General features: G+C 45.1%; 1 protein-coding gene across 2 annotated transcripts in view; it reads right to left on the bottom strand.

Moving 5' to 3' along the window:
* Positions 1 to 19120, bottom strand: part of ano11 (anoctamin 11) — a 54106-nt gene extending 34986 nt beyond the window's left edge. For both annotated transcript variants that reach the window (XM_080215223.1, XM_080215224.1), the window contains exons 1-5: positions 18847 to 19120; positions 15733 to 15826; positions 6685 to 6860; positions 5489 to 5596; positions 4531 to 4667 (exon numbers count right to left, since the gene is read on the bottom strand). In XM_080215223.1, the coding sequence (XP_080071349.1) occupies positions 4531 to 4667; positions 5489 to 5596; positions 6685 to 6860; positions 15733 to 15826; positions 18847 to 18978 (647 nt within the window). In that variant the 5' untranslated portion in view covers positions 18979 to 19120. The remainder of the gene's footprint in view (positions 1 to 4530; positions 4668 to 5488; positions 5597 to 6684; positions 6861 to 15732; positions 15827 to 18846) is intronic.
* Between the last annotated feature and the right edge of the window lie 2452 nt (positions 19121 to 21572).

The following is a 21572-nucleotide window of genomic DNA, read 5'->3' as shown; positions in this document are numbered from 1 at the left end:
AAACAATGAGGAACACTACAGACAATTACCCACAGATCCGACCAAAGAACACGCTCGTCAACTCAACAATCTGATCAAGACCTTTGATCCGGACCTTCAGAGCACCCTCCGTGCTCTCATTCCACGTACTCCCCGCATTGGAGATCTCTACTGCCTCCCAAAGATTCACAAGGCAAACACACCTGGCCGTCCCATCGTATCGGGCAATGGGACTCTGTGTGAGAACCTCTCCGGCTACGTCGAGGGCATCCTGAAACCCATTGTACAAAGAACCCCCAGCTTTTGTCGCGACACTACGGACTTCCTACTGAAACTCAGCACACATGGAGCAGTTGAACCAGGGACACTCCTCGTCACAATGGATGTCTCAGCGCTCTACACCAACATCCCCCACGACGATGGCATTGCTGCGACTGCATCAGTACTCAATGCTGACAACTGCCAGTTTCCAGATGCAATTTTACAACTCATCCGCTTTATCCTGGACCACAATGTCTTCACCTTCAACGACCAGTTTTTCATCCAGACACATTGAACAGCCATGGGGACCAAATTTGCGCCTCAATATGCCAACATCTTCATGCACAGGTTCGAACAAGACTTCTTCACTGCACAGAATCTTCAACCGATGCTGTACACTAGATACATCGATGACATTTTCTTCCTCTGGCCTCATGGTGAACAATCACTGAAACAACTATATGATGATATCAACAAATTCCACCCCACCATCAGACTCACCATGGACTATTCCCCAGAATCAGTTGCATTCTTGGACACACGCATCTCCATTAAGGACGGTCACCTCAGCACCTCACTGTACCGCAAGCCCACAGACAATCTCACAATGCTCCACTTCTCCAGTTTCCACCCTAAACATGTTAAAGAAGCCATTCCCTATGGACAAGCCCTCCGTATACACAGGATTTGCTCAGATGAGGAGGATCGTGACAGACACCTCCAGACCCTGAAAGATGCCCTCGTAAGAACAGGATATGGTGCTCGACTCATAGATCGGCAGTTTCGATGCGCCACAGAGAAAAACCGCACCGATCTCCTCAGAAGACAAACACGGGACACAGTGGACAGAGTTCCCTTCGTCGTCCAGTACTTCCCCGGAGCGGAGAAGCTACGACATCTTCTCCGGAGTCTTCAACATATCATTGATGAAGACGAACATCTCGCCAGGGCCATCCCCACACCCCCACTTCTTGCTTTCAGACAACCACACAACCTCAAACAGACCATTGTTCGCAGCAAACTACCCAGCCTTCAGGAGAACAGTGACCACAATACCACACAACCCTGTCACAGCAACCTCTGCAAGACATGCCGGATCATCGACATGGATACCATCATCACACGTGAGAATACCATCCACCAGGTACATGGTAAATACTCTTGCAACTCGGCCAACATTGTCTACCTGATACGTTGCAAGAAAGGATGTCCCGAAGCATGAGACCATGCAGACGCTACGACAACGGATGAATGAACATCGCTCGACAGTCACCAGGCAAGACTGTTCCCTTCCTGTTGGCGAACACTTCAGTGGTCACGGGCATTCAGCCTCTGACCTTCGGGTAAGCATTCTCCAAGGCGGCCTTCACAACACACGACAGCGCAGAGTCGCTAAGCAGAGACTGATAGCCAAGTTCCGCACACATGAGGACGGTCTCAACAGGGATCTTGGGTTCATGTCGCACTATCTGTAACCCCCGTGACTTGCCTGGGTTTGCAAAACCTCACTTACTGTACTGTCTGGAGACAATACACATCTCTTTAAACTGTGATCAGTGCTCCTACCACTCACATTGTCAGCCACTTCAGGTCTTGAACAGCAGGTTAGGTGTAAGGATTCGCATTTTAATCAGTAATCTCTAAACTGTCTGTGCTTTATATGCTCTGTCTGAGGCCAGAACTCTCCATTCACCTGACGAAGAGGGTAACCCCTCGAAAGCTTGTGAGAATATTATCAAATAAATAGGTTGGACTAAAACCTGGTGTTGTCAGACTTTTTGCAGTCTGTAAGCACAGACCACATTGCTGGCTAAGAGTTAGTGTTTGTTTCCAATCATTAACCAGTACCATTCTAAAACATAGTGGAAAACATAGACCCATAGAATCCTACAGTGCAGAAGGAGGCCATCCGGCTCATCGAATCTGCACCAAGCACAGTCTCACCCAGACCCTATCACCATGCATTTACTCTAACTCATCCCCCTGACACTAAGGGGCAATTTAGCATGGCCAAACCACCTAACCCGCACATCTTTGGACTGTGGGAGGAAACCAGAGCACCCGGAGGAAACGCACACAGACATGGGGTGAATGTGCAAACTCCAAACAGACAGTGATCCAAGCCGGGAATCGAGCCTGGGTCTCTGGCGCCATGAGGCAGTGGTTTTAACCACTGTGCCACCAAGTCATAAACATCCTCAAAACTGCAGCATCCAAAGAGATCAGAGTTCTTCTTCCCTCAGCTCATGAAGACTTCAAATTTGTGCCATAAACTGACAAGTATACATCCTAGTCCTCTTTTCCTCTCACACACTAGGGACTACTCCTCATTATACTACCTTCCTCATTCTGACTCTCACTTTAGGGAGCAGGATTTACACCCTGTGGTGCATGGTTGCCAATGAGCACACACTTTGTCAAAGCTACAAAAGATTTTTTTTGTCACTGTGTAATATGATGCTTGGAGGCTGAAAAACTAGCCTAAACAAACTACCTTGAACAATGCAAGGCTGCAAGACCTTTCATAATGAATAAAAATTTAAAATAGTTGGATAGGCAGGACCAATTTCCCTTAGCACGGAGGTCAGTAAGCAGGGGGCCTAGATCTATAGTAATTGTGAGGGAGATTTGAGGAGATTATTAGTCACCCAGAGGGTTTTGGGGGTCTGGAACTCACTGCTTTAAAATATGGTAGAGACAGAAACTCTCTTCATGTTTAAGAAGAATTTAGACACGTACTTGAGCTGCCATAACCTACACAATTACGGATCAAGAGCTGGAAAGTGGGATTAGGGCAGGATGGCTCTTCTTCAACTAGCTCAAACAAAATGGGCAGAATGGTCTCCTTCTGTGCCATAAATGTCTATGATTCCACTCCCAAATCTTTATCAAGGCTGCTCTGGACTCTATCACTCATGTCAACGTATCAGCAAAGGCATTCTTTGGCGATTACATTGCTACGCCAATCTCATTCTTAAACACAGATGATAATCATTGGCTCAATCTCTATAAGAGAATAATGGACACAGTGAGCAAGGGAAGGAAAAAAGGTGGGTGGGGAAGAAGGTTATAAGGCAGGAAGGAAGGTGGGAGGGCAGGAAAGTGGAAGGAGAGAGAGGAAGGTCGGAAGAGGATGAGGATGGAAACAGGAGGGAGGGAGGGAGGTGGGAAGGGGAGAGAGGGAGGGAGGTGGGAAGGGGAGAGAGGGAGGGAGGTGGGAAGGGGAGAGAGGGAGGGAGGTGGGAAGGGGAGAGAGGGAGGGAGGTGGGAAGGGGAGGGAGGGAGGGAGGTGGGAAGGGGAGGGAGGGAGGGAGGTGGGAAGGGGAGGGAGGGAGGTGAGGTGGGAAGGGGAGGGAGGGAGGTGAGGAGGGAAGGGAGGAAGGTGAGGAGGGAAGGGAGGAAGGTGGACAGGGGAGGGAGGATAATGGGAGGGAGAGGGAAGTTGGAAGGATGGAAGGATGGAAAGAAGGAAGGAGAGAGAGAAGAGAGACTGTTACTATGCTGAGCTATCCAGAGAATAAACTTGCTGAAGGTAAAAGACGTTTCGGATTTCCTTCTTGGGTCACTGTCTGTGGAGACTCTGCACGTTCTCCCTGTGTCTGTGTGGGTTTCCTCCAGGTGCTCCGATTTCCTTCACAATCTTAAAGACATGCTGGTTAGGTGCATTGGCTATGATAAATTCTCCCTCAGTGTATCCGAACAGGCTCCGGAGTGTGGTGACTAGGGGATTTTTCACAGTAACTTCATTGCAGTGTTAATGTAAGCCTACTTGTGACTGATAAATAAACTTAACCATACACAATTATTGGAAATAACAACTAAGGTGTCAATGAGTGTGCCTGGATTAGCTCTGGGAGGAAAACTCCACTTGGAGGTAATGCCCCATTTGGTTTTTCTCCATGGTAGCCTAGCCGAGTTCAGCAGCTCATTACAAGCACAAGTTTCAAATCCAAGTATGGCTCTGTGGGGGTTCCCACATATTCACTAATGAAAAGGCACACATTGGCATTCTAGAATTGAGACCTATTAGAATAATAATCTCAAGGACTCACTCCCCCTAAAAATGCAAGTAGAATTATACTGACAGTTCCTTGACTGGCAAGAAATCAGGTCATCATATCTCCTGCTGCAAGTAAATAAATTAATTTCATCCCACTGTTATTCATGATGTTTACCCTCCTCCAGCTTCCCAAGTAGAGGTTCCATGATACACAGAGGCACCAACATATCAGTAAATCCCTTGCAGGGGAAACAAAGGAACAACCCCAATCCCCTGCTGCGATTACTTACTTATCCAGCTTGGATTTGCGGAAAGGACAGGTATAGTAATCCACTGGCCTGTTGGGGACATACTCAGACATGATGTTGGGGATATTAAGTTTCCTCAGGACTGTCTCAGACGTATTCAGACAGGGATTGGGCTGTGCCTGTGAGTAACATGAAAAATACTGAGCTAGTGACTCAGCCAAGACGCACACACAAAACAACACAATGCTGGATAACTGAAACAAGCCAAACAGACAACGATTGCCAAAGAACAGCCAGAGGTAGCCAGCACACAGAGAGCAAATTTTGACTGATGTAGACAGATTGTGGATTCAGAGAGTAGGGGAACTACCCCATCTATTTTATACTTTTTTTTATTCATTTGTGGGACATGGACATTACTGGCTGGCATTTATTGCCTATCCCTTGTTGTCCTTGGAGAGCAGTTAAGGGTCAACCACATTGCTGTGGCTCTTGGGTTACATGTAGGCCAGACCAGGTAAGGACGGCAGATTTCCTTCCCTAAAGGGCATTAGTGAACCAACAGTTTTTCTCACAATCGATTTCATGATCATCAGTAGATTCTTAATTCCAGATTTTTTTTTATTGAATTTAAACCCCACCATCTGCCGTGGCAGGACTCGAACAGGGGTCCCCAGAACATTAGATGAGTTTCTGGATTGATAGTCTAGCAATAATACCATTTGGCCATCACCTCCCCATCGCCACTGCTAAGTGAAAAGAGGAAGGTGAAGAAAGCAACAGATTTAAACACCCCTTTCTGCTGTTTTTAGCAGGCTTGTTAATAAATTGGCGTAAATTGCTCTATTGTAAGATCAGCAATCTCAGCTTCAGTTGTGAGTAAAGGAGGCACTTTCCAATGTAAATGGCTGATTTTGCAATCTCTTTGCACTCTTATAAAATGTGTCTGTGAAATGTTGGTGATTGAAAGTTTTCTGTGATATGAAAGTACTCTACAGACCTGCAGAGGAGCCCTCATGTACAACTCTTCGGCATAATACACCAGCACATCCCAGGGGGCGCTCAGCTTCAGATAATGGATGCTTTTCTTCTCACTGACAGTAATATCCTAGGAAACAATTACATGAGAACCAATAGGTTATTTACTGCATGGATATCAGCTAAGGCATATAAACATCATGCATAATGTTCCCTAACTCAGACATCCATCACACACACACACACAGCCTGTCACACACTGCTGCCAAATGGGTGTCACACACCTAGTGGCAAGAATTCACATAATACACAGCATAAGTCACCGATTTACATTCCAATGGGGAGCCACACTCAGAATCACTAAATAGAATAACTGAATCTTACAGCAGAAAAGGAGGCCATTCAGCCCTTTGTGTCTATGCAGCTGTTTGAAAGAGCTATCCAATTTAGTTCCATAATCCTGCTTTTCCCTTTCTTCCCTTAAATGGGTCAAATTGCCTTTTGAAAACGACAATGGAATCAGATTCCACCACACTTTGAGGTAGTTTCCCTCCGCTCTGTGTTAAGAAATTTCTCATTTCGCCTCTAGTTGTTTTGATGGGCCTGGGTAAGATGCTATGTCGGAAAGACAGTGCAGATTCAATGGGCTGAATGGCCTCCTTCTGCACTGTAGGATTCTATGAATCCTCTCCCAGCAATGTTGTATTCCTAACCTGAAGCATGTTGGTGCTGAGGTAAGTTTGCTTCTTTCCCTACAGATCAGCTACTTCTGCTTTTGGGAACAGTTTTTTTTAAAATCAGCAGGTATTCCTTTCATTGCTTGAAATTAAAAAGTGACTCAGACTCGGTCCTTTGGCTGTACAAACTAGAACTGGAGTATCACTGCTCATCATAGGATCCTGACAGTGCAGAAGGAGGCCATTCGGCCCATCAAGTCTGCACCGACTCTCTGAAAGGGCAGATTACCCAGAACCCCCACATCCCCCATATCCCTATAACTCCGTGCATTTAGCCTGGCCAATCCACATCTTTGGATTGTGGAAGGAAACTGGAACATCCAGAGGAAACCCACGCAGACACGGGTAAACTCAACCAAGCCAGAATCAAACTGAGGTCTCTGGCACTGTGAGGCAGCAGTGCTAACCACTGCTAATCTGCTGACACGGTACCATTTACTCCTGTGGGGACAGAATGTTACTGCTGGTTGTGTTCCCTCACCTTCTCTAACAGGAGCCCCGCATTCGCCAAATTCTTCATAAACTTGTCTCTCCATTTCTCGTTATCATTGTTTATTTTTGACATGTTTTTCTCTTCTTTTTCCATTTCCTGATACGTGCTCCTCACCTTCTGCTTCTTGGGCTTTTTTGTTTTGACTTCCCAAACCAGCACAAAATCTGAAATAAAGGAATTGATAGCAAGGTGCACATTAAACATGCTCTCCTTTTCAGCTGACAAATGCAGACAATGAGCTAGATATCAGTCGCGAGCCCACACTGCTGATCCATCTCGCCACAACTGCCAATCTGACTGTGCAAAGGAACACTTAGCAATGACTCTTCAGATCTTGGATTTATAGGCAACATTATCGACGAACGTCTATTAACAGTGTTCCAACAGTCTTAACAATGATATTCCTGAGGATTTATTGACAGTATCCCATGGAATTTACAAATCATATCCTTTGGGATTTACTGAATAAGACTGTGGAATTTTGGGACTCCATGCTGACACCCCAAGCTCAGTCAATGACAAGAATTTTTTTTCCCACACCTTCCCATCTCATTCCCAAAGTTCTTAAGCCCTTGTTCGTGCTTTTGTCATCTACAACTCTTCCAATATCCACTATACCAGGCTCCACCCTCCATGAATAATTCTCTTTCACACAAAATTCCTCTGCTGACTCTGTCCCGGATGGCATGCCCCAGCACACATCAATTTCAAACTCCTCATCTTTTTCTTCAGATCTCTGCAGACTCATCCCTTACACTTTTGCAACTTTCTTTTGATTTGATTTGATTTATTATTGTCACATGCATTAACATACAGTGAAAGTACTGTTTTTTGCGTGCTATACAGACAAAACATATCGTTCATAGAGAAGGAAAGGAGAGAGTGCAGAATGTAGTGTTACAGTCAATCATAGCTAGGGTGTAGAGAAAGATCAACTTAATACGAGATAAGTCCATTCAAACATCTGACCGCAGCAGGGAAGAAGTGTTCTTGAGTCAGTTAGGACGTGACCTCAGGCTTTTGTATATCTTTCCCGATGGAATACTCCATCCCTCCCTCCACTCTTCCACCTTTAGCCTACTGTGCAATCATTCCTCCTTAAGCTACACCAGTAGCATTCAGCCACCTTTTCCCTATTTAGGGAACTCTCCCCAAACTCGCCCCACCTTATAACATCTCTCTGCACCATCAACATCCTCCTTTTAACTGACCTCTTTCACTGCATCTTGTATCACCTCCCCTAACCCCCTCCTACACTTGGGCCTGACTCCCACTTTTGAAGCACTATGAGAAGTTTTGAAAGCCAGCTAAATATAAATTGCTGCTGTTACGTTTGTAACATGAATATCCAAGAGCTCCAGTTTGACTTGCTGTAGCAAACCAAAGTTTTCTCAGAACACCATAGTGAACCCACTTGAACTGCATCATATTCTAAGCCAGCGCTCTCTTTCCCTTCTGTGTATCAGATCTCTCGGAAATATCCAAAACAGCTTCAGATAGAAATGATTTACTCTGAAGTGTAGTGTTGTATAGATAAAAATGGCAGTCATTTTGAGTAAGAAGTCTCACAACACCACGTTAAGGTTCAACAGGTTTATTTGTAGCAAAAGCCACTAGCTTTCGGAGCGCTGCTCCTTCATCAGGTAAATGGGAGTTCTGTCACTTACAGAACTCCCACTTACCTGATGAAGGAGCAGTGCTCTGAAAGCTATGGCTTTTGCTACAAATAAACCTGTTGAACCTTAACGTGGTGTTGTGAGACTTCTTACTGTGTTTACCCCAGTCCAACGCCAGCATTTCCATATCAGTCATTTTGGACGCAGCAAGATCCCACAAACGGCAATAAGATAAATTAATTGTTTGAAGGAGGAATGTTAGCCAGGACACTAGGAGAAATCCCTGTTTACAATGCCATGAAATCTTTAACATCCATCTGAATAATTGAAACTGTCTCATCCAAAGAGGGTCACCACAGACAATGCAGCATTCCCTCAGATGACATGGAGAGTGTCAGGCTAGATTATAATACAACATGGAGAGTGTCAGGCTAGATTATAATACAACATGGAGAGTGTCAGGCTGGGCTATAATACGACATGAGTCATACAGTGCAGCAAAGGCCCTTTGGCCCATCAAGTCTGCACCAACAAATAACTGCCACTAAACACTAATCCCATTTTCCAGCACTTGTCCCATATCTTTGAAGGTTATGATATTTCAAGTGCTCATCCAAATATTTCTTTAAAGGTTGTAAGATTTCCAGCCTCCACTACCTTCCCAGGCAGTGCATTCCAGATTCTCACAATCCTCTAAGAAAAATAATTTTTTCTCAAATTGTCTCTGAATCTCCTGCACCTTACCCTACATTTTTTAACCTTACCTTACTTTTGGGCGCCGCACCTGCGGAAAGATATTTTGGCCTTGGAGGGAGTGCAGAGGAGGTTTACTAGGCTGATACCGGAGTTGAGGGGGTTGAGCTATGAGGAGAGGCTGAATAAACTGGGCTTGTACTCATTAGAGTTTAGAAGAATGAGGGGAGATCTCATTGAGACGTATAAGATGATGAATGGGATGGATAAGATAGAGGTGGAAAGACTCTTCCCGCTCAAAAAAGACAGTAGGACTAGGGGGCACAGCCTCAAGATAAAAGGGGGGCGGTTTAGAACGGAGTTGAGGAGGAACTTCTTCACTCAAAGGGTGGTGAATCTCTGGAATTCTCTGCCCGTTGAAGTGGTGGAGGCTGCCTCGCTAAATATTTTTAAGACGCGGGTTGATGGGTTTTTGATAGGAGAGGGGATTAAGGATTATGGGGAGAGGGCGGGAAAGTGGAACTGAGCAGCGACAGATCAGCCATGATCTTATTGAATGGCGGGGCAGGCTCGAAGGGCTGGATGGCCTACTCCTGCTCCTATTTCTTATGTTCTTATGTTCTTACCCTAAACCTATGCCTTCTCATGATTGACCCCTCAACCAAGAGAAACAACTGCTCCCTACTCACCCTGTCCAAATTCCTCATAATCTTATACACCTCAATCATGTTCCCCTGCTCCCAGCCTTTTCTGCTCTATAGAATCCAAGCCTATGTAGTCTCTCCTTATAGTTCAAATGCTCCATCTCAGGCAACATCCTGGTGAACCCCTCTGTACCCCTTTGGTTTACATGCCTAAGCCCCAGAGTGAGACTTCAATGCACACCCTTCAGAATTAAAAGCACTTCTAACTGAGCCTAGGAGGTAGTGCAGTTTAGGCAAAGGTAAGGCAGTCAATGGCACTGCTTTATGCTTTCTATTTTGAAGTGTAGCTTCCTCATCTGTATTACTGCACTTCTTAATCCACTGGGTGTGAAACATTTAGGCATGTTTCTGAGATGTAAAAAGTGCAAGATTGCTTTTATAAATGAGTGGTGAATTTCTGCAGGAGTTCTTCCGCTTGTCTACCATATGCTTCCACGATTTCTGTGGCTCTTCCCCCAAAATTACAGCGGACAAGAAGTGCTTGCGAGAAAATTCATCTGCCTGGCATAACCAACTGTGCGTTAGCACACCCTGCTGGTCACAGGCAGCACTTATTCTGGTAAACTCCATTTTCCTGAAAAAACTGGCAAACTGCTATTTTTTTCAGCCACGCACACTGACACAGAATGTACAGGCTGCCAAACTACACCAACAATGCCTACTGCCCCATGATACAATATGTATGGGGTTCAACCCCACAAACCCAACCTGGACATACTGGAGGTAACTCACATGGGGAGGGAGACATAGACAGCGGCCATTTAGCAGGCTCCCCACTAGGCGCCATGGCCTCCACACATCTCCGAGCCCTGGATTTCCCACCGGAAATCCGTGCAAAGCTGCTTTAAATATTTAAATCAGTATTTCCATCTATTTAGCGGACCCAGGACTGAATCTCCAGAGCCGCTAGCCTCTCAACAGCCCCCCCACCCGCCCCCTGCCCCTCCCACCAGGAGTGGTTCACTCCAGCAGGGCTGACAGTAGCTCCCCATTAACATGGAGCTGGCCGCCCGACCCCGTTGGAGTGAAGGGAGCCATTGAGGCCCCCCCATAATGTCTGGGGTAAGGGGGGTTACCCTCTGGGCATTGCCTGGCAGTGCCAGCCTGGCACCCTGGCACTGCCCAAGAAGCAAAGTGACAATGCCCGGGGGCACCTTAGCACTGCCTACCAGTCACTGGGCAGTGCCAAAGGGTGGGGCCTATTGGGGGCATGATATGTGGGGGGGGGGGTTCCAGCTGTCACTCTGCAGTTGGGATCAGTGGCAGAGGGAAAGACAGGGCTGATTGAGGCTGGTCATCAGGGTGGGATAGGGGTCAGGACTGCTACTGGGGAGGTAGGGGAGGAATCAAGGCTGCTAGAGGGGGGAGAGAGATCGAGGCAGGTTGGTGGGGGGAAGGGGGGGATGTTGGTCAGGGCTTGCCTGGAGACATCCAGAAGGCCTGTGATTGGTACGGAGATGGAGGGGGTGGAGGAGATGGAGGGGGTGGAGGGGGTGGTCTGACAGATCGGCACGTGCGCATTGGCCCACTCAGCGCTATGCCACCAGCCTCTTCAGTGGGAATAGACCTCGCCCTCAGATTTTCAGCGTGAATCTCATTAGGGCACTCTGCAGTGCTCAGAGTGCGGGAGATTAATTTTGAAAATCCTGCTAAAAAAACCAGGGGGAGTTACTCCAGTTTTTACACCAATTTGGCACTTAGAACTTTTTTGGGAGAATCCCCGTCACTCTCTTCCACCTTCTTGGTATAAGATACAAAAGTCTGACTCAAGAACAGTTTCTTCCCTGATGCCATCAGACTTCTGGGTGGACCAATTTTTCACAGAGAATGTTGAGTGTCTGGAACGAGCTGCCAGAGGTATAGTAGAGGCAGGTACAATTTTGGCTTTTAAAACACATTTAGACAGTTACATGAGTAAGATGACTATCGAGGGATGTGGGCCAAATGTGGGCAATTGGAACTAGTTTAGTCATTAAAATGAAAGTCAGCATAGACAAGTTGGGCCAAAGGACCTGTTTCCATGCTGTAAACCTCGATGACTCTACCTTATGTTTAAGTTGATCTTTCTCTACACCCTAGCTATGACTGTAACACTACATTCTGCACCCTCTCCTTTCCTTCTCCCCAACATACTCTATGAAAGGTATGTTTTGTCTGTATAGTGCACAAGAAACAATACTTTTCACTGTATCCCAATACATGTGACAATAATAAATCAAATCAAAATCACCATGTTTTTGCTTCCATGATGGTAATGCAAAAAATCAGAGAACTAGGAAGCAAAGAGACGAATTAAATAAGTCATGGTGGGGGCAGGAAGTGACACGTATGAATCAAGATATGGTGACAAACAGAACAGAGATTAAAGCAAAATACTGCAGGTGTTGGAATCTGAAGCAAAATCAGAGAATGCTGGAAAAACTCAACAGCTCTGGCAGCATCCGTAGGGAGAGAAGGCAGAGTTAACGTTTCGATTCCATCCGACTCTTCAGAACTAGAGAGGGAAAATGTGTTGGATATGATACTGCACAAAAAGGGGTGGAACAGCTGGAACAGTGATTAGTGAGAGCTGGGAAAGCTTGCAACACAGATGTAGCAATCTGTGAGAACAAGTGATAGATGGCCTGGTGGGAGAGGGAGTAAGGGGCAGTTTTCCACACTGAGACAAAAAATGCATGGGGTATTAAAAAAAGGGTTGAGCTTTGTGGCGGCATGGTGGTACAGTGTTTAGTACTGCTGCCTCACAGCACCAGGGACCTTGGTTTGACTCCTGGCTTGCGTTCGATTCCCAGTCTGTGTAGAGTTCGCACGTTCTCTCTGTGTCTGTGTCAGGCTTCCTCCCACAGTCCAAAGGTAGGCGGGTTAGGTGGACTGGCCATGCTAAATCGCCCTTTGATGTCAGGGGGACTAGCAGGGTAAATATATGGGGTTATGAGGATAGAGCCTGGGTGAAATTGTGATTGGTGCAGACTCAATGGACTGAATGGCCTCCTTCTGCACTGTAGGATTCTATGATTCTACAATCTGGAGGAGAAAGACCACAGTCTAATATTGTTGTTCTCATTGTTGAATCCTCAGGGTTGTAAAGTGCCTAATCAGAAGATGCAATGCTGTTTCTCCAGTTTGTGTTGGGCTTCACTGGAGGCCTTCAAGGTGGCCTTCACGACACACGACGGCGCAGAGTCGCTGAACAGAGACTGATAGCCAAGTTCCACACACACGAGGACGGTCTCAACAGGGATCTTGGGTTCATGTCGCACTATCTGTAACCCCCGTGACTTGCCTGGGTTTGCAAAACCTCACTCACTGTACTGTCTGGAGACAATACACATCTCTGTAACCTGTGATCAGTGCTCCTTCCACTCACATTGTCAGCCACTTCAGGTCTTGAACAGCAGGTTAGGTGTAAGGATTCGCATTCTAATCAGTAATCTCTAAACTGTCTGTGCTTTATATGCTCTGTCTGAGGCCAGAACTCTCCATTCACCTGACGAAGGGGCTAACCCCGAAAGTTTGTGAGTCTATTATCAAATAAATCGGTTGGACTAAAACCTGGTGTTGTCAGACTTTTTACTGTGTTTACGCCAGTCCAACGCCGGCATACCCACAGCATTGCAGCAGGCCAAGGATTGGGCATGTGGGCGTAGGAGCAAAATGCTGAGTTAAAATGGTAAGCACTAGGAAGGTTGGCGTCATGCTTGTGGGCCGAGTGAAGTATTCCACAAAGTAGTCACCCAATCTGCAATTAGGCTCCTTAATGTAGAGGAGGCCAGATTGGGAGCAGCAAATATAGTGGATCAAATTAAAAGATGTGCAATTAAAACGCTGCTTAACCTAAAAGTAGTATTTGGGGCCTTTGAATGGTAGGAGGGAGGACCTAAAGGAGCAGGGGTTGTACATTCTGCAATTGAATGGAAGGTGCTGTGGGAAGGGGATGGGAAGTTACGCATGATGGAGGAGTGGATTAGGGTGTCATGGAGGGAATGATCCCTGTGGAATGTTGACGGGGGTTGGGGAAAGATGTATTTCATGCTGGAGTTGGTGGAATCGGCAGAGGCTGATCCTTTGAATGCAGAGGTTGATGGGGTAGAAAGTGAGGACAAGGGGAATCCTCTCATGGTCCTCAGAGGGAGGAGAAGTAGTGAAGGCAGGCGTGTGGGAAATGGATCGAACCAGGTTGAGTGCCCTGTTAACCATGGTGATGAGATAGCTGGAGAACCTCAGTTAAGGAAAAAGGCATCATCAAAACAGATGGGCAGAAGCAGATGAAGTCTTTACAGGAAGCAGGCTGAGGAGGTGCTGTAGATGAGGTAGGTGTCAGTGGGTTTGTAATGAATACTGCTGATCAGTCTGTCACTGGAGATGAAGACAGAGATCAAGGAAGGGAAGAGAAGTGTCAGAGACGGACCATATGAGAAGGGTGGAAACTGGAAGCAAAATCTATACATTTTTCATGTCCTAGACGATAGCATGAAGCAGCACTGATACAGTCATTGATATAATGGAAAAAGAGTTGCAGGATCAGCCTTGAGTATGACTGGAACAAGGAATTTTCCGCATAATCCACAAAATGGCAGGCATAACTGGAGCCTATGTGGTTACCCACAGACACACCTTTTATTTGCAGGAAGTGCGACAAACTAAAGGAGAAATTACTTAGGGAAAGCACAAGTTCAGCCAGGCAGAGGAGTGTGGGGCTGGATGGGGATTCAGGATTCTGCTCGAGGAAGAAGCAGAGAGATCCATCCCCAACAGGAAGAAGCACAGACCTTCCTGTTGGGGATGGAACATCCATAGTGACAAGGAGGCATTTAGGGTCAGGGAACTGGAAATTGTTGATATGATGCAGGGTGAGATGAACTTAGGTGGAAAGGGACTGAACAAGGAGAGAGAGGATCGAATCAAGACAGAAGAAATGAGTTCTGTGGATCAGGAGCAGGCTGTTACAATGGGTCTATGAGGGAAGCACTGTTTGTGGATTTGGGAAGGGGGTAGAAGTGGGCTGTGCAGGATTGAGAGTCTATGAGGTTCGAGGCTATGGAGGGAAGATGTCCAGAGGTGGTGAGGTCAGTGACAATCTCAGAAACAATGGTTTGATGTTCAGTGGTGGAGTCATGGTCCAGGAAGAGAACAAAGAACAAAGAAAATTACAGCACAGGAACAGGCTCTTTGGCCCCCCAGGCCTGCACTGAACATGCTGCCCAACTGAACTAAAACCCTCTACCCTTCCAATTGATCTATATATTTCTTAGCACAGTTCTATCTCGTCTGAAAATAAGGCAGGTTAGGCTATAGAGATCTATTCTTGAGGATTCTGTACAATCGTTTCACTGAATCAATTAGGCAGTGACGAGGGGAATTAACTAATATGACCGGAATAACTCGACACTCACCTCATTAAGTGGGTTAGATGCATTGTCCATGCTAAGATTAAGCACATATCCCTCTATTCCCACCCTATTCACATATTTGTCAAGGTGTCCCTTAAAAATCACTATTGTATCTGCTTCCACGACCACCCCAGCAGTGAGTTCCAGGCACTCACCACCCTCTGAGTAAAAAACTTGCCTCGTACATGTCCTTTAAACCTTACTCCTCCTTAGACCTATGCTCCCTAGCAATTGATTCTTCCACCCTGGGAGAAAGCTCCTGACTATCCACTCTGTCCATGCCCTTCATAGTCTTGTAGACTTCTATCAGGTCACCCCTCAACCTCCGGCATTCCAGTGAGAACAAACCAAATTTTTCCAATCTCTCCTCATAGCTAATGCCCTCCATACCAGACAACATTGTGTTAAAGGTAGGAAGTAGGAGGAAGTGTCTGAGATTTGGCGCTCAGCCTCTGCGAGGTAGAGATCAGCACGCCAAGCAACGTGGCATCACCCTTGCCAGCAAGTTTGTTCGCGAGGTCAGGGTTGGACCTAAGAGCAGCAAGTTCAGAGGGAGACAGGTTGGAGGAGGTGAGAGGGGCAGGGGAATTGAGACAATCAATATTACTGTTTGCGCAGAAATGAAGTTCTTACCAATTTTTGTTGTCCCGTTGCTGAAATAGTTCCCTCTGCACTCAGAGTTGTAACCACAGTCGGAATTAATACACGAGTCATCATTCTCAGCCCCCTACAACATAACAACAAAGATGGAGTTAATTACTTAACACAGCAACAAATAAGGGCATGAAAATACAGATATCAACCCATGAGAGTAGAGGTGTTGCGTTAATCAGTGAATGCTGGCAATTAACCCATTAATTGATTAATGACAACTGACATTAACCAGCAAAAGTGAGCAATAACCAGCAAGCAGAGGCATCTGGGGCTAAAGGGATCAAGGGATATGGGGGAAGGCAGGATATTGATTTTGATGATCAAAATGAATGACAGTGCAGGTTCAAAGGGCTGAATGGCCTGCTCCTGCTTCTAGTTTCTGTGTTTAAACAGAAAGCACCAGCATTAATCAGCAAACTTGTACACAAAGCACTGAATGCAAGTCATTACCAAAGGCATGCTCAATGAAGTCACATATTAATCATTAAAATCACAAGAGGTCAATACTCATCTGCATCTAAAATACCCAAATGCTTCATCAACTCATCTCAATCCAAACCCATCACAATTTCACTATTACGGCTTCTGATTTAGCAGCACTGATTGAAGTACATAGAGGCTATTCAGACAGGCCAGGGGCTTCAGTCACACAACAACCAAGCACCTGGATGCTCCAGCTCAAAAGGAACATACAAACATACAGAGCTGATGGACAGGAAGAGAGCAGCTGCTCCACGAGCATACCACATAGTCACAATGCCTTAGCCAGACATCATGATTCATAATACCCTCCAACACACTAACAGCTTTGTCATCCCCTGTAAAAATCCAGATTTGAAAATAAATGGAAATTTATGGGAAAACCTGGAAAATATTTCTCCAAGTCTCAATTAGTCCAGGAAACCAACTGACCTTAATTTATATGACACATTTTCCTTCACAGTCCACCTACCTTTAGTACAATGTGAGCTCTGAGCCCTGCCAGGAATTGACCCAGTTCCCTTGTGAACCCTTCAGATTCAATCTTAGTCTTTACCTTGTTCCAGAGTATGAAGCAACAGGATTAGGTTTTACAAAGAAATACATTGCCCACTCCAGGAAGATTTGTGTCATTAGCTAATGTCATGGAAACTATGTCGTGAGCTTCATTGTCCAGGGGTTACAGGGAAGTGGGGGTAAAAAAATACACGCCCAGGTTTCTAACCCTGATTGTTAATCAATGTTACATGTTGGAAAATACATGATAACGCTACATAAAGACATGACTGGACTCAGATAAATACCAAAGAACAAAGAAAATTACAGCAGGTCCTTCGGTCCTCCAACCATGCTAAAACCCCTTACCTCTTTAACCTGTACTTAACCCTGTCTCCATTAGGACTAGAGGGCACAGCCTCAAGATAAAGGGGGGGGGGCAGTTTAGAACGGAGTTGAGGAGAAACTTCTTCACTCAAAGGGTGGTGAATCTCTGGAATTCTCTGCCCGTTGAAGTGGTGGAGGCTGCCTCGTTAAATATTTTTAAGACGCGGGTTGATGGGTTTTTGATAAGCGAGGGGATTAAGGGTTATGGGGAGAGGGCAGGAATGTGGAACTGAGACACGACAGATCAGCCATGATCTTATTGAATGGCAGGGCAGGCTCGAGGGGCTAGATGGCCTACTCCTGCTCCTATTTCTTATGTTCTTTTGTTCTTTCCGGGGACCATATCCCTCCATTCCTATCCTATTCATACTTGTCAAGACGCCCCTTAAAAGTCACTACTATATCTGCTTCCACTACCTCCCCCGGCAGCGAGTTCCCACCACCCATCAAGATGTACAAAAAACTTCCCTCATACATCTTCTTCAAACCTTGCCCTTCGCACTTGAAACCTATGCCCCGTAGTAATTGACTCTTGCACTCTGGGAAAAGCTTCTGCCTATCCAATCTGTCCATGCCTCTTAAAATCTTCTAGGCTTCTATCAGGTCGCCCCTCAACCTCCTACCTAAACTTGTGGCCACTTGCCCTTGGTATGGGTCAGAGGGTGTGCATTGGTACAAGTGGGACTTTACTATGTCCCAACAGGTGCCTATATACCTTCTACAACTCCAGGAACACAAAGCACTCCACAGCTAATGAAATGCTTTAGCAGCGTAGCCGATGTTGTAAGGTAGGGGGACAGGGCAGCATTTTGCACATAGCAAGTTCCACAAATAGTAATGTGATAGCACCTAAATAATCTGTTATTACAAATGGTGGTTGAGGCATAAAAACTGGCAGGACACTAGGGAGAACTCCCATGCTCTTCTTCATAACAGCGCTGTGGGATGTTTTACTTTCACCAGATTAGGCATCGATTTCACATTTCAGCTGAAGGACAGCATCCTCCTGCAGCGTGGCGCTCCCTCAATATTGCGCGTTGGGGTGTCAGCCTAGAATTTGCACTCGCGTCCCTGAAGTGAGGTTGAATTTGCCATTCTTTCTAGGCAAGAGGCCTACCAGAGCCACAGCCCATGGCTTGAGGGCCCTGAGCATCTAGTAATTGAGGATCAGGTTAAAAGGTCTCTACAGGATTTACACTGATATCAGGCAGGATTGGTCACTACCTTGTGCCAGCAATGCTGACAAAAGTCAAAGCGGAAGAACCAGGTTTTGTGTGCAATAATGGAAAATTGCTGACTACCCAGATAAAGTAGCTGATGAATTTAATTTGAGGGAGTCAGAGGTGGGGAGGGTGTCTTATAGATTAACTGCAAATTTTAAACAAATGGAATTTCTTTTTTTCTCCAAACAAAATCTCAAGAGAGCATCAGGTATAATAAACTAGATTTCAAAAATATACTTCATATTTTAATTATTTTTCTGAGCTGTGCTGAACATATCATTGAAACAGCAACACTGGAGATCTGCTATCTCTCCTCCATTAGGGATCTAAGTTATTGCACTGAAATCAATTACACAAACGTACAGTTAATTAGCTGTTTTTCTTAAGAGGGTAAGGCAGCCCTTTTCAATACAAAGATTGTGTCAGGTCAAGATGTGTTGGCAACACTGAGAAACAGGGCACCGTTCACAGTATTATAACTGGTAGCAGAATAAATGAGGTAACTTACATAGATGTTAGAGCGATAACCCCCATTCTGAACACTTCCATATGTATCCATCACAACCCGGGATGCATCCTTTTCTAAGCACATCAACACATTTCGATTCTCCCGAGTCTCAAAGCTCTCACTCCGCAGCATCTTACAGCCTCACAGCACATCAAAACATGGTCATGGGTGAAAAACTGTGGAACACAGAGTCCCTGTCTAACGCCTGCAATCAGTGAGAACTTCAGTTCTTTTATCGAAATGAGACTTCAGCATTTTGCAACCATAAATCTGGCCGAGCGAATCAATGCAATAGTGGATTCCTTTGCTGCTCATACAGATGTGCTGTGCACAGGCGCAATGAACTGCATTAAATCTTCAGCATTTCCATTTATATTGTTTTTTTAAAAAATGGCCTTCTGGCACTCCCAGCACCTCCAGAATCTGATGCAGTTCTGCCTTCAAAATCTAGTCATTGCAATGCTGCTTTCCTTCCTTCCTCAATCTACTCAAACACAAAATATTCTAGGACAGTTGCTTCCTGGGCACTGATTAAATATTAATAATGCAATGTAAATATGCAGCACCACAGTAGGAGGAGGAGGCACAATAGAGCAAATGGAAAAGGCTGCCTTTTGCGAAGAATCAACATGAGGCAGATGCAATATTGTATTTCCCTTTATTGAATGTGACTGGCATCCCTAATGCAGCGTATCTATCAGGCAGTTCAATTGTTGAAAGCATCTTTCCACTTCTTTTGATGTCAGACACGCGTAGCTTAAACAGCCACACGTCTATTAACTTACACAATTTCACAGAAATGCGAACATTCAAAAACAAATGTACTATACTTCAGTCTTAATGCTGTTACTCCCATGTGACTACCGGTAAGGTTCATTATTCTGAGTACGCATGTTGCAGGTGCCCATCATTCTCTATATAACTCGTTCTATAACGTCCACCACCTGCCATTTACCTTGTGTCGCTTTCTACGTAAATGTGCTTTTGTACGTCTATTACTGGCCGTGCAATTTGCCCCAAGATGTCCATCACTTGCTGTGTAACTTACCCTTGGACATCCATCATTTGCTGTGAAATTCACCACTGAGTGTCCATCATTTGCTGTGACATTCATTTCTGGGTATCCATTCACTTGCGTGCAACTTACCCTCGGATGACTGTCACTTGCTGTGTAATTTACCTCTGGGTGTCTCTATGATTTCCCGTGTGACAATTTGTGTGACCAACAATTAAAAATGTCATTCGATTTGTATGCATGCAAGGCCGCACATTTTCATCAATTAACATTCTATTTGTATGATCAGTCTGCATTGATATAAAATCTGTGAGTGCTTTCAGAGAAGAAGGGATCAAATTCGGTGCCAAAGGTTACTAATGTTTCCTGCAAAAGTGATCTAGGCGTTCACATGCTAATGGCTGCTGTTTATGCACTGCTGTCCAAGTGTGTGCGAATCCGAACAAGGACCCCTCAATATTGTACTGGAGCACCAGCCTAGATTGTGCGCTAAAGCCGCTGAAGTGGGATTTGAACCCACAATTTTCTGAATCAGAAGTAAAAGTGTAACGAGTACAGTATTTGAATAAATCTGAATACAAGTAAATTGTCTCTTATCTGTGGAATCCTGCCATTGAAAATCCAAATGACCCAAAATGCACAAGAAGTGACATTCACATTTGTACGATTTCAGTTGCGTCCCCTTCTGTCCTGAAGGTGCTAAGTGTTGCTTGGAGTTAGTTCCGTAAGCTCCAAGCGTATCACAACCAATTGGCTACTCATTATGTGCCAGCCTTATTATGAGGTAAGAATATCACAATTGAGACTTGCCCAACATTCGTACATACAATTTCTATCAGAAGTTCAGGAAAACATTTTTACTCCATCTTTAAAGTTACAAAGCCAATGCTCAGAATGGACCGGGCAAACCCAAATCTATCTCCTTGCTTACTCCAGAAAACAAATTCAAATTGAATCCAATTCACAGTTTCCACAAAAGAGACAAACAAGATCCAAGCTGACTAGATAAGACCCTGCATCCCACCTTGGGCTTGAAATGACAACACTTGATCTTAGCCAAAAGGCCATCAAGAGTACTGCCTAAGAAAATATAGCTGATTTATAGCTCTCCCAAGGTTGGGATTACAAAAGTCAATTGAATCACTCAGCAAGGCTCCAATTGAGGTACATTGCCTGAGCAAATTGCAAGAGGAAACTTAACATGTTCCTGATGTGTGGGACTAAATATCCCATTCAGCAGCACCAATACCCACTGAGTATAGTATCAACATTAAATTATGTATTTTAGGATAACAATGTTGATATTTCTGTAACGGAATTAATCCCTATGAATGGAATGTGTTAGGGTCCACTGAGGAGACTTGAAGCAGAGGCCAAGTTACAATGTATAGCTTGGAGATAAAGTTGGTCTTTATTTCTTGAACAATAGAGACTAGGAAGGTCCCAGCAAGGTGGATGAGGATGGAATTGGGCATAGTTTCCATGAGGCATACAGATGAAGAACTGCCACATGCTGAGAACAACCATTATCTCTGGAGCAATATCCCAATAAGGAAAGGAACATCCTCAAGAAAGCAGAAAAGAATGCCTAATTTTAAGTGGGACTTTGGTATTTGATTTGATTTATTATTGTTATATGTATTGGGATACAGTGAAAAATTATTTCTTGCGCACTATACAGAGCATACTGTTATAAAGTACATAGGGGAGG

The sequence above is a fragment of the Carcharhinus amblyrhynchos genome, chromosome 30, assembly GCF_965287045.1.
Source record: "Carcharhinus amblyrhynchos chromosome 30, sCarAmb.v2.hapA, whole genome shotgun sequence".
Lineage (NCBI taxonomy): Eukaryota > Metazoa > Chordata > Chondrichthyes > Carcharhiniformes > Carcharhinidae > Carcharhinus > Carcharhinus amblyrhynchos.
Note: the sequence above shows the minus strand (reverse complement) of the source record. Positions and strands in the feature narration are given on the sequence as shown.